At 42.4% G+C, this 14932-nt stretch overlaps 1 protein-coding gene across 4 annotated transcripts in view; it reads right to left on the reverse strand.

Moving 5' to 3' along the window:
- phtf1 (putative homeodomain transcription factor 1) overlaps positions 1 to 13745 on the reverse strand; it is a 30674-nt gene extending 16929 nt beyond the window's left edge. For 2 of the 4 annotated variants that reach the window (XM_059950331.1, XM_059950329.1), the window contains exons 1-8: positions 13617 to 13745; positions 12919 to 12979; positions 11036 to 11071; positions 10605 to 10661; positions 8419 to 8488; positions 7864 to 8022; positions 7607 to 7763; positions 4282 to 4354 (exon numbers count right to left, since the gene is read on the reverse strand). In XM_059950331.1, the coding sequence (XP_059806314.1) occupies positions 4282 to 4354; positions 7607 to 7763; positions 7864 to 8022; positions 8419 to 8488; positions 10605 to 10661; positions 11036 to 11071; positions 12919 to 12963 (597 nt within the window). In that variant the 5' untranslated portion in view covers positions 12964 to 12979; positions 13617 to 13745. The remainder of the gene's footprint in view (positions 1 to 4281; positions 4355 to 7606; positions 7764 to 7863; positions 8023 to 8418; positions 8489 to 10604; positions 10662 to 11035; positions 11072 to 12918; positions 12980 to 13616) is intronic. The other 2 variants (XM_059950332.1, XM_059950330.1) reach the window with 1 other exon arrangement.
- Between the last annotated feature and the right edge of the window lie 1187 nt (positions 13746 to 14932).

The raw sequence follows: 14932 nt of genomic DNA on the forward strand, positions 1-14932 counted from the left end.
CCTTTTTACGTTGTATATCAACGATTTGGATTATGGAATAGATGGCTTTGTGGCTAAGTTTGCTGATGATACAATGATAGGTGGAGGGGCCAGTAGTGCTGAGGAAACAGAGTCTGCAGAGAGATTTGGATAGATTGGGAGAATGGGCAAAGAAGTGGCAAATGAAATACAATGTTGGAAAGTGTATGGTCATGCACTTTGGTAGAAGAAATAAATGGGCAGACTATTATTTAAATGAGGAGAGAATTCAAAGTTCTGAGATGCAACAGGACTTGGGAGTCCTTGTGCAGGATACCGTTAAGGTTAACCCCCAGGTTGAGTCGGTGATGAAGGCAGCGAATGCAATGTTGGCATTCATTTCTAGAGGAATAGAGTATAGGAGCAGGGATGTGATGTTGAGGTTCTATAAGGCACTGGTAAGACTTCACTTGGAGTACTGTGTGCAGTTTTGGGCTCCTTATTTAAGAAAGGATGTGTTGGAGAGGGTTCAGAGAAGATTCACTAGAATGATTCCGGGAATGAGAGGGTTAACATATGAGGAATGTTTGACGGTGCTTGGACTGTACTCCTTGGAGTCTAGAAGAATGAGGGGGGACCTCACAGACACACTTCGAATGTTGAAAGGCATGGACAGAGTGGATGTGGCAAAGTTGTTTCTCATGGTGGGCGAGTCTAGTACGAGAGGGCATGACTTAAGGATTGAAGGGCACTTATTCAGAACAGAGACGCAAAGAAATTCTTTTAGCCAGAGGGTGGTGAATCTGTGGAATTTGTTGCCATGGGCGGCAGTGGAGGTCAGGTCATTGGGTGTACTTAAGGCAGAGATCAATAGATATGATGGGTTATGGTGAGAAGGCAGGGGAGTGGGACTAATTGGGAGAATGGATCAGCTCATGATAAAATGGCGGAGCAGACTCGACGGGCCGAATGGCTGACTTCTGCTCCTTTGTCTTATGGTCTTATATCCTGCAGTGGGAAGGAGAACAGACAGAGCTTGTGGTACATATGGGTATCAATGACATATGTAGGAAAAGGGAAGAGGTCCTGAAAAAAGACTACAGGGCGTTAGGAAGGAAGTTGAGAAGCAGGACTGCAAAGGTAGTAATTTCGGAATTACTGCCTGTACCATGCGATAGTGAGAATAGGAATAGGATGAGGTGGAGGATAAATGCGTGGCTGAGGGTTTGGAGCAGGGGACAGGGATTCAGATTTCTGGATTATTGGGACCTCTTTTGGGGCTGGTGTGACCTGTACAAAAAGGACAGGTTGCACTTGAATCCCGGAGGGACCAATATCGTGGCGGGGAGGTTTGCTAAGGTTACTGAGGAGAGTTTAAACTAGAATTGTTGTGGGGTGGGAACTGAACTGAAGAGACTGGGGAAGAGGAGGTTGGCTCACAAATAGAGAAAGCTTGTAGACAGTGTGAGAGGGAGGATAGGCAGGTGATAGAGAAGGGACATGCTCAGACCAAAGGTATGAGATGTGCCTATTTTAATGCAAGGGGTGTCGTGAACAAAGCGGATGAGCTTAGAGTGTGGATCAGTACTTGGAGATATGATGCAGTGGCCATTACAGAGACTTGGATGGCTCAGGGACAGGAATGGTTACTTCAAGTGCCAGGTTTTAGATGTTTCAGAAAAGACAGGGAAGGAGGCAAAAAAAGTGGGGGCGTGGTACTGTTGATCAGAGATTGCCTCACGGCTGCAGAAAAGGCGAATGCCACGGAGGGATTGTCTAGAGTTTCTGTGGGTGGAGGTTAGGAACAGGAAGCGGTCAATAACGTTACTGGGTGTTTTTTATAGGCCACCCAATAGTAACAGGGATATCAAGGAGCAGATAGGGAAACAGATCTTGGAAAGGTATAATAATAACAGAGTTGTCGCAATGGGAGATTTTAATTTCCCAAATATTGATTGGCATCTCCCTAGAGCAAGGGAAGGTTTCTTGACATAATATGTAGATAAGCCTACAAGAGGAGAGGCTGTACTTGATTTGGTACTGGGAAATGAACCTGGTCAGGTGTCAGATCTCTCAGTGGGAGAGCATTTTGGAGATAGTGATCATAATTGTCTCCTTTACAATAGCACTGAAAATACAGGAGCAGACAAGTTAGAAAAGCGTTTAATTAGAGGAAGGCTAATATTGAGGCTATCAGGCAGGAAATTGGAGGCTTAAATTGGAAACAGATGTTCTCAGGGAAAAGTACGGAAGAAATGTGGCAAATATTCAGGGGATGTTTGTGTGAAGTTCTGTATAGGTATGTTCCAATGAGACAGGGAAGTTATGGTAGGGTACAGGAACTGTGGTGCACAAAGGCTGTAATAAACCTAGTTAAGAAGAAAAGCTTACAAAAGGTTCACAGAGCTAGGTAATGTTAGAGATCTAGAAGATTATAAGGCTAATAGGAAGGAGCTTAACAAGAAAATTAGGAGAGCCAGAAGGGGCCATGAGAAGGCCTTGGCGGGCAGGATTAAGGAAAACCCCAAGGCATTCTACAAGTATGTGAAGAGCAAGAGGATAAGACATGAAAGAATAGGACCTAACAAGCATAATGGTGGGAAACTGAGTATGGAACCGGAGGAAATAGCAGAGGTACCATGGAAAAGGATCTTGGTGATTGTAGTGAGAACTTTCAGCAGACTGAAAAGCTTGAGCATGTAAATATTAAGAAAGAGGATGTGCTGGAGCTTTTGGAAAGCATCAAGTTGGATAAGGTGCTGGGACCGGACAAAATGTACCCCAGGCTACTGTGGGAGGTGAGGGAGGAGATTGCTGAGCCTCTGGCGATGATCTTTGCATCATCAAAGGGGACAAGAGAGGTTCCAGAGGATTGGAGGGTTGCGAATGTTGTTCCTTTATTCAAGAAAGGGAGTAGAGATCGCCCAGGAAATTATAGACCAGTGAGTTTTATTTCAGTGGTTGGTAAATTGATGGAGAAGTTCTTGACAGGCAGGATTTATGAACATTTGGAGAGGTATAATATGATTAGTAGTAGTCAGCGTGGCTTTGTCAAGGGCAGGCCGTGCCTTTTGAGCCTGAAGAAAGAGCAGTAGATGTAGTGTATATGGATTTCAGCAAGGCATTTGATAAGGTACCCCATGCAAGGCTTATTGAAAAAGTAAAGAGGCATGGGATCCAAGGGGACATTGCTTTGTGGATCCAGAACTGGCTTGTCCACAGAAGGCAAAGTGTGGTTGTAGATGGGTAATATACTGCATGGAGGTCGGTCACCAGTGGGGTACCTCAGGGATCTGTTCTGGGACCCTTACTCTTAGTGATTTTTATAAATGACCTAGATGAGGAAGTGGAAGTTTGCTGATAACACAAAGGTTGGAGGTGTTGAGGCTAGTGTGGAGGGCTGTCAGAGGTTACAGCGGGACATTGATAGGATGCAAAACAGGGCTGAGAAGTGGCAGATGGAGTTCAACCCAGTTAAGTGTGAGGTGGTTAATTTTGGTAGGTCAAATATGATTGCAGAATATAGTATTAATGGTAAGGCTCTTGGCAGCGTGGAGCATCAGAGAGATCTTGGGGTCCGAGTCCATAGGACACTCAAAGCAGCTACACAGGTCGACTCTGTAAAAGGCGTATGGTGTATTGGCCTTCATCAATCGTGGAATTGAATTTAAGAGCCAAGAAGTAATGTTGCAGCTATATAGGACCTTGGTCAGACCCCACTAGGAGTACTGTGCTCAGCTCTGGTCACATCACTGCAGGAACAATGTGGAAGTCATAGAAGGGGTGCAGAGGAGATTTACAAGGATGTTGGCTGGATTGGGGAGCATGCCTTATGAGAATAGGTTGAGTGAACTCAGCCTTTTCTCCTTGGAGCAACCCAGGATGAGAGGTGACCTGATAGAGGTGTATAAGATGATGAGAGGCATTGATTGTGTAGATAGTCAGAGGCTTTTTCCCAGGGCTGAAATGGTTGCCACAAAAGGACACAGGTTCTGGGAGTAGGTACAGAGGAGACGTCAGGGATAAGTTTTTTTACTCAGAGAGTGATGAGTGCGTGGAATGGGCTGCCGGTAACAGTGGTGGAGGCGGATACGATAGGGTGTTTTAAGAGACGTCTAGATGGATACATGGAGCTTAATAAAATAGAGGGCTATAGGTAAGCCTAGTAATTTCTAAGGTAGGGACATGTTCAGCACAAATTTGTGGGCCGAGGGGCCTGTATTGTGCTGTAGGTTTTCTATGTTTCTAACTGAATATCCTCTTGCTCCTGTTGGTCTTCATAATTTATGGATCAACCTTGGTAGGCATGGACCATAGACTTACTCTCCCATTGTTGGACACAGGAATCGTAGAGCAGCGCCCAACCTTTCTAGATAAGTGCCTTGATTGCGTAGTTCTGAGGACAAAAATAAACATATTTCAGTAAACTCACAAATTCTTGGGAATAAAATAGTACCAGAGGTCCATGGAAAAGGACATAATAGGATCTAAGATAAGGAATGGTCACGATGAACATCTAGTCTTAATTATTTTAAGACGGCATACTAAACTATCAGCTCTTTAAAGAAAAGGGCAAAGTGAATACTGAAATGCATTACTGAATGGATTAGAAAAGAGTTCAAAGTGAATGATGTCTTGATCAGAATGCATCACAAGTACTGGACCTAGTCCTGAAAAACGTTCATGTCAAATTTATTCCACATTAACTTTGATAAATGGGATTGTTGGACTTCCATTTCCCTTACAGCTCTCAACTTATCCAATTAGCCCCACACCCTGTTCAACCCTATAATTTACAAAGAAGGAAAGCCCAATTTGGTCAAGTTCCCATTGCCAAATTCTATCCATTTTCTATACAGCATGGACTAATTTAAAACTTAACTCCATTCAAAAAAAAAAGCCTCCTTTTGCCAATTATCTGTATTGAGTCTTCTGGTTTCCAATCTCCTGCCACTGGAAACAGTTTATCCCATTTCTCTATCAAAGATCTGAGCATCTCAATTAAATATTCCTTCACTTATTTGGTTTCAAGGATAATATTTTGGCCTGTACATTATTAGTTCCTCAACCTGGTATTTCTTTAAAGCTTCCTAAAGTTTAGTACTCAGATTTGAACAAATCTTCCATTGAGCCCTAGCAATCAATTTAGAAAGGTTTTCGTACTACTTCCTTCCTTTTGCAGCTCATACGTTTTGTAAAACCATGGATCCCGATGCTTTTGCAAGAGTCCAAGTTAGACAGTGTGGATCAATGAACTCATTATAATTCTGACTCCATCGTAAAGCTATCCCTTCCACTTTTCCCTTCAGCCTTTCTAGTTGATGCCAAACTATTAATCTGGCTGGTACTGTCAACCTACATCAGGACCACAGTCCTCCATACCCTTCCCATCTATGTACCTACCTAATTTTTTCTTAATGTATAAACTGAAACCACATTCACCACTTCTGTTGACACCTTGTTCCACATTCACACCACCCTCTCAGTGACTCTCAGGTTCCCCTTAAACATTTCACCCTTAACCTATGACTTCTAGTTTTAGTGTCACCCAACCTAGTGGAAAAGAATGTCTGCATTTACCCTATCTATACCCCTCGTAGTTCTTCTACACTCTACCGAATAAAGTCCTATTCTATTCAACCTTTCCCTATAGCTCAGGTCTTGGCAATATCCTTAGATTTTCTCTGCATTCTTTCAATCTTATTGACATTTTCCCTGTAAGCAGGTAACTAAACCTACACGCAATACTCTAAATTAGGTCTCGCCATATCTTATACAACTTCAATATAACATCTGATCTACTGTACTCAATACATTGATTTATTAAAGCCAATATGCCAAATCTCTCTTTACAATCTTATCTACCCAGTAACACAATTTTCAAGGAATTATGGATCTGTATTCCCAGATTCCCCTGTTCTACTGCACTGCTCAGTGACCTACCATTTACAATATTAAGTCCGACCCCTGTTTGCCTTCCCAAAGTGCAACACCTCACACTTGACTGCACTGAATTCTATCAGCCATTTTCTCAGCTGGTCCAGATTCCCCTGCAAGCTTTGATAATCTTCCTTAACTGTCCACTACACCCCCAATCTTGATGTCTTCCACATATTTGCTGATCCAGTTTAACACATTATCATCCAGATTGTTGATATAGATGACAAACAACAACGGATTCAGCATTGATCCCTGAGGCACACCACTAGTGACAAGCCTCCAGTCAGAGAAGCAACCGTCTTCTATTACTCTCTAGCTTCCCCCGCAAAGCCAATATTCAATCTAGTTTACTACCTCACCTTCACCTCGAATGCAAACCAACTGAACCTTCTTGACCAAACTCCCTTGCAGGACCTTGTCAAAGGCCTTGCTAATGTCCATGTAGAAGACCTACACTGCCTTGCCTTCATCAACTTCCCTGGGATATTTTTGAAAAACTCTACAAGACTGGTCAGACATGACCTACCAGGCACAAAGCCATGTCGACTACCCCTGATTAGAACTGTCTATCCAAATACTTAAATATCCGGTCCCTTAGAATACCTTCCAAATTACCCACTACTGATGTCAGGCTCAATGGCCTATAATTTCCTTGCTTATTCTTGGAGCCTTTCTTGCCATTGCCAGAAAACAACCAGTCCCAATCCATGCTTGTCAGATCCTTTACGATACTATCCAAATTAGCCATTCTCCAAATTAGAATCTCAACCCAAGGACCAGACCTATCCTTAGAACCACAGAACATTACAGCACAGAAACAGGCCTTTTGGCCCTTCTTGGCTGTGCCAAACCATTGATATGCCTTCTCCACAGTTAGCTTGAAACTAGTGGCATTATGATCACGAGATGCAAAATGTTCCCCTACACAAACTTCCATCATCTGCCCTATCTCATTCCCTAATAGATCTAGTATCACACTCTCTCTAGTTGGGCCTCTATATACTGAATATAGGTCCTGTCAAACAATTCCTCAGACTCCCAAATCACCTGGAGTTTACTCAGTTCCAACTCCAATTCCTTAACATGGTCTGAAAGCTGCTGCAGCTGGATGCACTTCTCAAGGATACTGGAGTTCTCCCTGCCTTCCCACATCCTGCAAGAAGAGCATTCCACTATGCCACCTGGCATCCTTATTGCTCTAACTCTGCCATAAGAAAGGAAGAAAAATTAAACGGAGAAGTCTACTTACAAGTAAAAAGTCTACTTAGTAGCAAAAGTCTCCTTGCTGGAGCCTCTATGAGCAAAGGCCTGAACAGGCCACTCTAATACTGGCCCACACCCACAATGGCTGTTCTGCTTAAACTTAACTTCTTTATATTGGCCCTTGTCAAATGCCTAATTATGCACAATCCAACGTCTCTCTCCGGAACTGTGGCAGACAGAATGTCCCGACTATCCTGCTTGCTTCTTTTAAACACCCTCTCTCTGGCTACATAATCCAACAGCTCCTTGGGCACTGTGGAATGCAGAATTGTACTTCCAAATTCTTAATACTGACGTTTATACTTGAAACTGACAAAAATATGTAAATATTAATGGTTTTAAATATATTAAATTTGAGCATTACAGGACAGTCTGTGTATGTTCGTTTTCCAATGCATTAAGTTTGATGACAAACAAATTTGTTTACTGTCATCAAAATTCTCACCTCTTGCGCTTCCCTCCATTTGTGGGTGACGGAGTCTGCCTCTGGGTTGAGACTATCTGGCAGTGAACCGTCCCCAGAAGCAGCATCAGAACCATTGGGCTGACAATTTCACTGACATACAACACTGGGACCAGCAAATATAAGCCGATTGCTATCACTTGAAATAAAAAAAATATAGACAATGGATGATCTGCTTTATACAAAGATATAAACAAAATTGCACAGGGTATGTGTTGAAAAATGTTCAGAGAACCCACCTTCTAAGATGTAGAGAAGCAGAAGCCATGCAAAGATGCCTAGTGAGGTTACCTGGATCCACCAATGACAGAAAAATGGAAAGAACAACACTCGTACTATGCCTTTCCGTGTTAAAGCAGTCCATGGACTTTCAGGCTTAGCTTTGACAAAAGTTGATCCTAAATAATGAACAGAGAATGTATCAACTCTTACAGAGATCAATAGAAAACATTCCAACAGATGGAAAAACTGAACACCTCAAATGGGCAATCTGATTTCAAAGGTACTTTCAAAATGCTGGATTACAAATCATTGCAAACAACTGGGCCATTTCAGAGGGCAGCTAAAAGTTAAGAATTAAATTATGGGTTTGGAAAATGAAGAGGATAAGATTCCTTTATTAAACAACATTATTGAGTCAACTTTTTTGGAAAATACAATTGTTTTATAGTATTGCCACTGTCTATATTATTAGCTAAATTTAAATTCACCAACTGCATAGTTGTACTTGAATTTGCCTATCTAGTTCATGACAGAGACTTAAAAATAGGAGTAAATATTCTTGCCAGTCTCACCTCTTACAAGGTCAACATCAATCAGATCAGACTTTATTCGGCCAGTCTTCTTAGGTTTACTTCGCAGGCCCTGGCAATTAAGCAAACAATTCTATTCAACTTCAGAAGGTTAATTGCTTTTATGACAACGATAGGACTGCAGGAGGCTGTGCTTTGCATGTTGCAACTACACTGAGCCCTTGGCTTGCCAACATGGAGACTGCCAGCTACTCAGACTGAATCAATCAGGAAACAACAGTTAAATTTTGTTTGCAGTATTCACTCATACCTGTCAGTCCATAACATAAATTCTTACAGTTTTTACTATCACTGGCATATGTCCTGAAATTTGTTAATTTTGCAGCAGCAGTACAATGCAATAATAGAAAAAAATCTGAATTACAGTAAATATGGTTTGTATATTTCAACAGAAATGACAATTACACAAAAATATCAGATGTACAAAAGATTCACCGCTAAAGATTAACTAAGTTTACTAACTGCAATTCAAATAAATCTTTACTTCAATGAAATAACACGAGGTGCAAAGTTATCGACTGCCAAAATGTTAAATTCAATGCTGTGTCTCTACAGACCCTCCCTGGCCTGCTGAGTGTTTTTATTTCAGAGTAACAGCAACTGCTTTTAAAGCAACTTGCTTTTCAAATACTATGCTCCAAATGGAATTCAGACTGGAGAACAGTAGTGCTTGCTGCAGAATTTCATGCAAAGCAGTACACCCAAGGAACATGAGAAGTTTGGAGTGACAAAATAATATTATCAATGATGCCACTTTAAAGGAACAATGTGGAGAGAGATTTTGAGACAATGAGGGAATTCATGGTCTCAACACCTAAAGATGTAGTAACCATTGGTGGAGTGACTAGAATCAGGATTGTTCATCAACCGGAATCAGGGTGAACAATATAGATCCTGGAGCAAGTGTTCCTAACCTGGAGTCTGCTGATCTCTTGTTTAATGGTATTGGTTAAGACATACAAAGGGTTGGGAACCTCTCTCTTAGAGGGCTGTAGCACTGCAAGTGATTAAAGGAGATAAAAAAAGAAAATGAGGAATGTTAAAATTGTGTTGCCAAACTTGGCATCGCATAGATCAATGTACACAGGAGTAAAAGGAGAATGAGATTTGTCTCAAGCTATTATACTTGTGCAGCGACATTCCCTCCATCTGCCACACATGTACTGGACACATCAATGGTTAGAAGATGATAACTTGTGTATCATGACCCACCATCTAAACATCTTGGACCACTAACCAGCAAGGCACACAGGTTCACTACGTGCAAACTCAAAGCCAACAGGTTTTACTGATCATCTGGGTCAGGCTGAAGTGGCCAAATGTAAACAGGATGTTGTATTTTAATTAGGTCATACTTGAACCTGTGTTGATAACATTTACTTTAACCAAACACACAACGTCCATGGCATACACTTAAATGATTTGTTCTCAGCCCATTAGCTATCTGTTACTCATACGCTGAAAGCAGGATTCTCGCCAGATATTGCAGAGAACTGCTGACACTTCTCCACACAGTTGCTATCAATTTTGTGATTTGCATGCAAGTGCTTAAGTCCTAGACCTTGAGCAAGTCTTGTGTAAGCCTTTGCATTCAGAATCAGAACAGCTGATCTGCAAAACTACAAGTGTGCACTTACCAGAGAGGTCACAATTAGAGCAAGTAGATGACCATTGGCAAATCAAAGTCTAATTGTTGATGTAACTCATTTTATTTCAAACTTTTATTTAAAATCTATGGACACAGTTTCTGCAACCAGGAACAAATTGTCATTCAGCTTCAACTAAATTCTTAACATTATCCAATCTGACTCTGCTTTGAACACTGCAATCACCATTAGGAACTACACAATGCACTGGAGGAATTCAGCAGATCTGACAGGATCTGCGGGTACCCAAAATGTTGACTGTCCATTTCCCTCCAATGATGCTGCATGACCCACTGAGTCCCTGCAGATTCTAGCATCTGCAGTCTCCTCTGTCTCCATCAATGGGCACTAGCTCCTACTGCCCAATGGATAGACAAGGTTGACCTTGTCTGCCTTCACTCTATTGAAAGATTTTGAAGAATACCCAAACCACATTGTCACAATCAGGAATGCCATCTATTCTGAACTTACAATTCATCAGGGCTTTGAGAGATTAGGAAGAAGAGAACATGTTATTCTCACCTTAATCTCTGTTTGCTCAATGGACTTTTCCCAGATTTGCTGGTCGTATGCTCCAATCTGAAACACAGCAAATTACTTGAAGGATTAGTGGAAAACTCCCACAATTCACTGCCACATTATATTCATCTATGCACCTAAAACAATTTACAAAGGAAAAGCTCAAAATATAGAGATGAGAGCAAGTGTCCACGTGAGTAGGCAAGTCTGCTTGTTAGTCTGTGAGAAAGTTGAGATAAAAAAATGTGACTTTGATAGAATTATGTCTGAAGTGAAATACTGCTCAACTATTCAAACAGAAGACCACCACCAACCACTTTGGGCTTGCTACACAGCCATCATCACCCGATGAAATTAATTATTGCAAAACAAACCAGTCTGAGACATTTCTGACTATACTTATCTTGCACTGAATTGGTCAGAGGGGGTCTTACCATTAGGAAATGGTTAGCAGATTGGACCTCTTTTATCTAAAAATAGAGAAAACCAAAACAGCCCTCAATGGAGGTCTTCAAAATAGTAGAAATTGTGGGAGAAACCGAGAATAAATGTAAAACAGTTATGAATTAATCCAGCTCCTTTTACCATGGAGTGGCTGACAGAATAAAAGTATTTAAGTTAAATCTGCAGAGAACATGAGAGACAAAGAAATACAAAAAAAATTGGTTAATCAAGATAAAGATAACATGAAGGAGGCTCAAGAGGAGCATAATGAGTGGATTAGTCCAGCTGGGGCAAAGTGTTGATACCACACTGTAAATTCTATCAGAAATGTACCCCAGGCTACTGTGGGAGGCAAGGGAGGTGACTGCTCAGCCTCTGGCGAAAATCTTTGCTTCATCAGTGGGGACAGTAGAGGTTCCCGCGGATTGGAGGGTTGCAGATGTTGTTTGTTTATTCAAGAAGGGCAGTAGAGATTGCCCAGGAAATTATAGACCAGTGAGTCTTAACTCAGTGGTTGGTAAGTTGATGGAGATCCTGAGAGGTAGGATTTATGAACATTTGGAGAGGTATAATATGATTAGGAGTAGTCAGAAAGGCTTTGTAAAGGGCAGGTTGTGCCTTATGAGCCTGATTGAATTTTTTTTTGAGGATGTGACTAAACACATTGATGAAGAAAGAGCAGTAGATGTAGTGTTTATGGATTTCAGCAAGGCATTTAATAAAGTACCCCATACAAGGCTTATTGAGAAAGTAAGGAGGCAAGGGATCCGTAACTGGCTTGCTTACAGAAGGCAAAGAATGGTTGTAGAGGGGTCATATTCTGCCTGGAGGTTGGTGACTAGTGCTGTGCCTCAGGGATCTGTTCTGGGACCCCTATTCTTCATGCTCTTTATAAATGACCTGGATGAGGAAGTGAAGGGATGGGTTAGTAAGTTTGCTGATGACACAAAGGTTGGAGGTGCTGTGAATAGTGTGGAGGACCGTCAGAGGTTACAGCAGGACATTGATAGGATGTAAAACTGGGCTGAGAAGTGTTAGATGGAGTTCAACCCAGATAAGTGTGAAGTGGTTTGGTTTGGTAGGTCAAATATGATGGCAGAATATAGTATTAATGGTAAGACTCTTGGCAGTGTGGAGGATCAGAGGGATCCGAGTCCATAGGATGCTCAAAGCAGCTGAGCAGGTTGACTCTGTGGTTAAGAAAGCGTATGGTTGTATGGTGTATTGGCCTTCATCAATCATGGAATTGAATTTAGGAGCCGAGAGGTAATGTTGCAGCTATATAGAACCCTGGTCAGATCCCACTTGGAGTACTGTGCTCAGTTCTGGTTGCCTCAGTACAGCAACTATGTGGAAGCCATAGAAAGGGTGCAGAGGAAATTTACAAGGATGTTGCCTGGATTGGGGAGCATGCCTAATGAAAATAGGTAGAGTGAACTCGGCCTTTTCTCCTTGGAGCGAAGGATGAGTGGTGACCTGATAGAGGTATACAAGATGATGAGAAGCATTGATCGTGTGGATAGTCAAAGGCTTTTTCCCAGGGCTGAAATGGTTGCCACAAGAGGACACAGGTTTAAAGTGCTGGAGAGTAGGTACACAGATGTCAGGGGTAAGTTTTTTACTCAGAGAGTGGTGAGTATGTGGAATGGGCTGCTGGCAACGGTGGTGGCGGCAGATATGATAGGGTCTTTTAAAAGGCTTTTAAATAGGTACATGGAGCTTAGTAAAATAGAGGGCTTTAGGTTGGCCTAGTAATTTCTAAGGTAGGGACATGTTTGGCACAACTTTGTGGGCTGAAGGGCCTGTATTATGCTGTAGGTTTTCTATGTAACCTACTTGTGGCTTGCATTGTCCTTACACACTGTGTGCATACCTTTTTCTGGTACCAAGTTATGGTGTCTGTTGTTTTCCAGGCCATCTGTTGTTCATCTTACCTAATCAGAAACATACAAAGTAAACTAGAATTCAGTTTTGGGTCTCAGCATGTTACTGATGGGATTCATGAAGTTATCAAACATAATCTCAAATTTACAAACCACACGTGATTTAAGAGCAAAACAAACAGCTCCCCCTCTGCACCACAGCATTCCTTTACCTCTGACCCTCCCCTCAACAGAATCCTATTCTACTTCTCCATTCCCCTACCACAGCAGAGATTTCCCTCCCTTGTCTCCCCCCTCCTCCTTAGCTTGACCCTCTGAGCCCTTCTACCTCCCAAAACCAGAACCTTCATTCCAGTAACCAGAGCCCCCTTTGTTCCACCTCCTGCCTGAACACTCCCTCCATATTCCCTCCCCTACCCGCCCCACCAACAGACCAGCATCCTCCCTCCTTCTCGTCACTTCTAGACGCTCCCTTCTTCCCTACCTTCTCCTCTTCCCCCCCCCCCCACCCGCGTCCCTCCAACATCTCCTCCCCGCTCCTCACTAGGATCCCTCTACCATCTCCTTTTCCTCCCTTCTTCAGCCCGGCCGGGCCGCCCCATCTCCCCCTCGCTTCCTCCACCCAACCCGGTAGCGACCGGAGCCGCGGCCCAGACTGTTCCCGTTCCTGCTCCGACCCCGGCCTCACCTGCTCCCGTCTGCCCACGACCAGGCAGTGGGCCGCGGCCAACGTCTGCGATGTGCATGCAGCCGTTGCACGAGAGGAAGAAGCAGCCGCCTGGCATGAATATTGATGAGTGTTTATGCAGCGTCATGAATAGTAATGAACGAATATTTAAAAACATCCGCCCCCTTCCGCTGCACGAGGGAGCAGAAAATCATTAATTTGCCCCCTGAGGTCCCAGTTTTGTTTTAATCATTTCAATCTCATAACGTGACGTTAGATTTATCAACTTTATGAAGCAAAGTTGGCCGTGCAACTAAAAACACTGATTTTATAGTCACAGAGCTGTGTAGCAAAGAAACAGGTCCTTCAGCCCCGCGCCTCTACGACGACCATATCCATGTATAATAATCCTAGACGTCTGCATTGAATCCATATCCCTGATTATTCAAATGTCGGTTCAATTGCCTCAATCATTATTACTCTTCCTGCCTCCACCACCTCGTCTGTTTGCTCCAGATAACAGCTATTATTTGTGAGAAAAAACCTCCTTAACTGTCACCTGATACCCATAGCCTCTAGTTCTGGGCACCCTAGCATTGGAAAAATACACTGGCTATCTATTTTCTTTTTCTCTCATGATTTTATATACCACTATTGTTTCATCTTTCAGCCTTATTTGCTCCAGGAGCAATTGACCCAACTTATCCAATCTCTCCTTATAACTCAAAATTTCCAATTCATGTGAATCTTTGCTGTACCCACTGTAGCTTAATCACATCTTTCCTGTAGTATGGCAACTAGAACCACATTTTAAGCTCCATTTGTGGCTCAACCAATGTTTTGGACAATGACATCCTAGCACTCAATGCTTTGGCCATAACAGTGGCCAACACTGTTTTGTGCACTTTATGCAGTCCTGGGTAGGTCTGTAGTCTAGTGTAGTTTTTTTCTGTGTTGTTTTTTTACATTGTTCAGTCTAGTTTTTGTACTGTGTCATGTAACACCATGGTCCTGAAAAACGTTGTCTCGTTTTTACTATGTACTGTACCAGCAGTTATGGTCAAAATGACAATAAAATGTGACTTGACTTGACAGGCAAGCAAGTCTTCATCCAGCCATGTCTACTTATGTTGTATCTTTTGAGGAACCATGTACTTGTATCCTAATGATACTTACATCTAATCAGCAACACACTCCAGGGCCCAGCCATGATCCGTCCACCTCCTGTCCTGGTTTAACTTCCCAATATGTATCACTTAATATTTGTGTTAAATTCCATCTGCCATTATCTTACCTAATTATACAGTTGACCTAGATTCTGTTGCAACCTTAGAAAA

The sequence above is a fragment of the Hypanus sabinus genome, chromosome 25, assembly GCF_030144855.1.
Source record: "Hypanus sabinus isolate sHypSab1 chromosome 25, sHypSab1.hap1, whole genome shotgun sequence".
In the NCBI taxonomy this organism is placed as follows: Eukaryota; Metazoa; Chordata; class Chondrichthyes; order Myliobatiformes; family Dasyatidae; genus Hypanus; species Hypanus sabinus.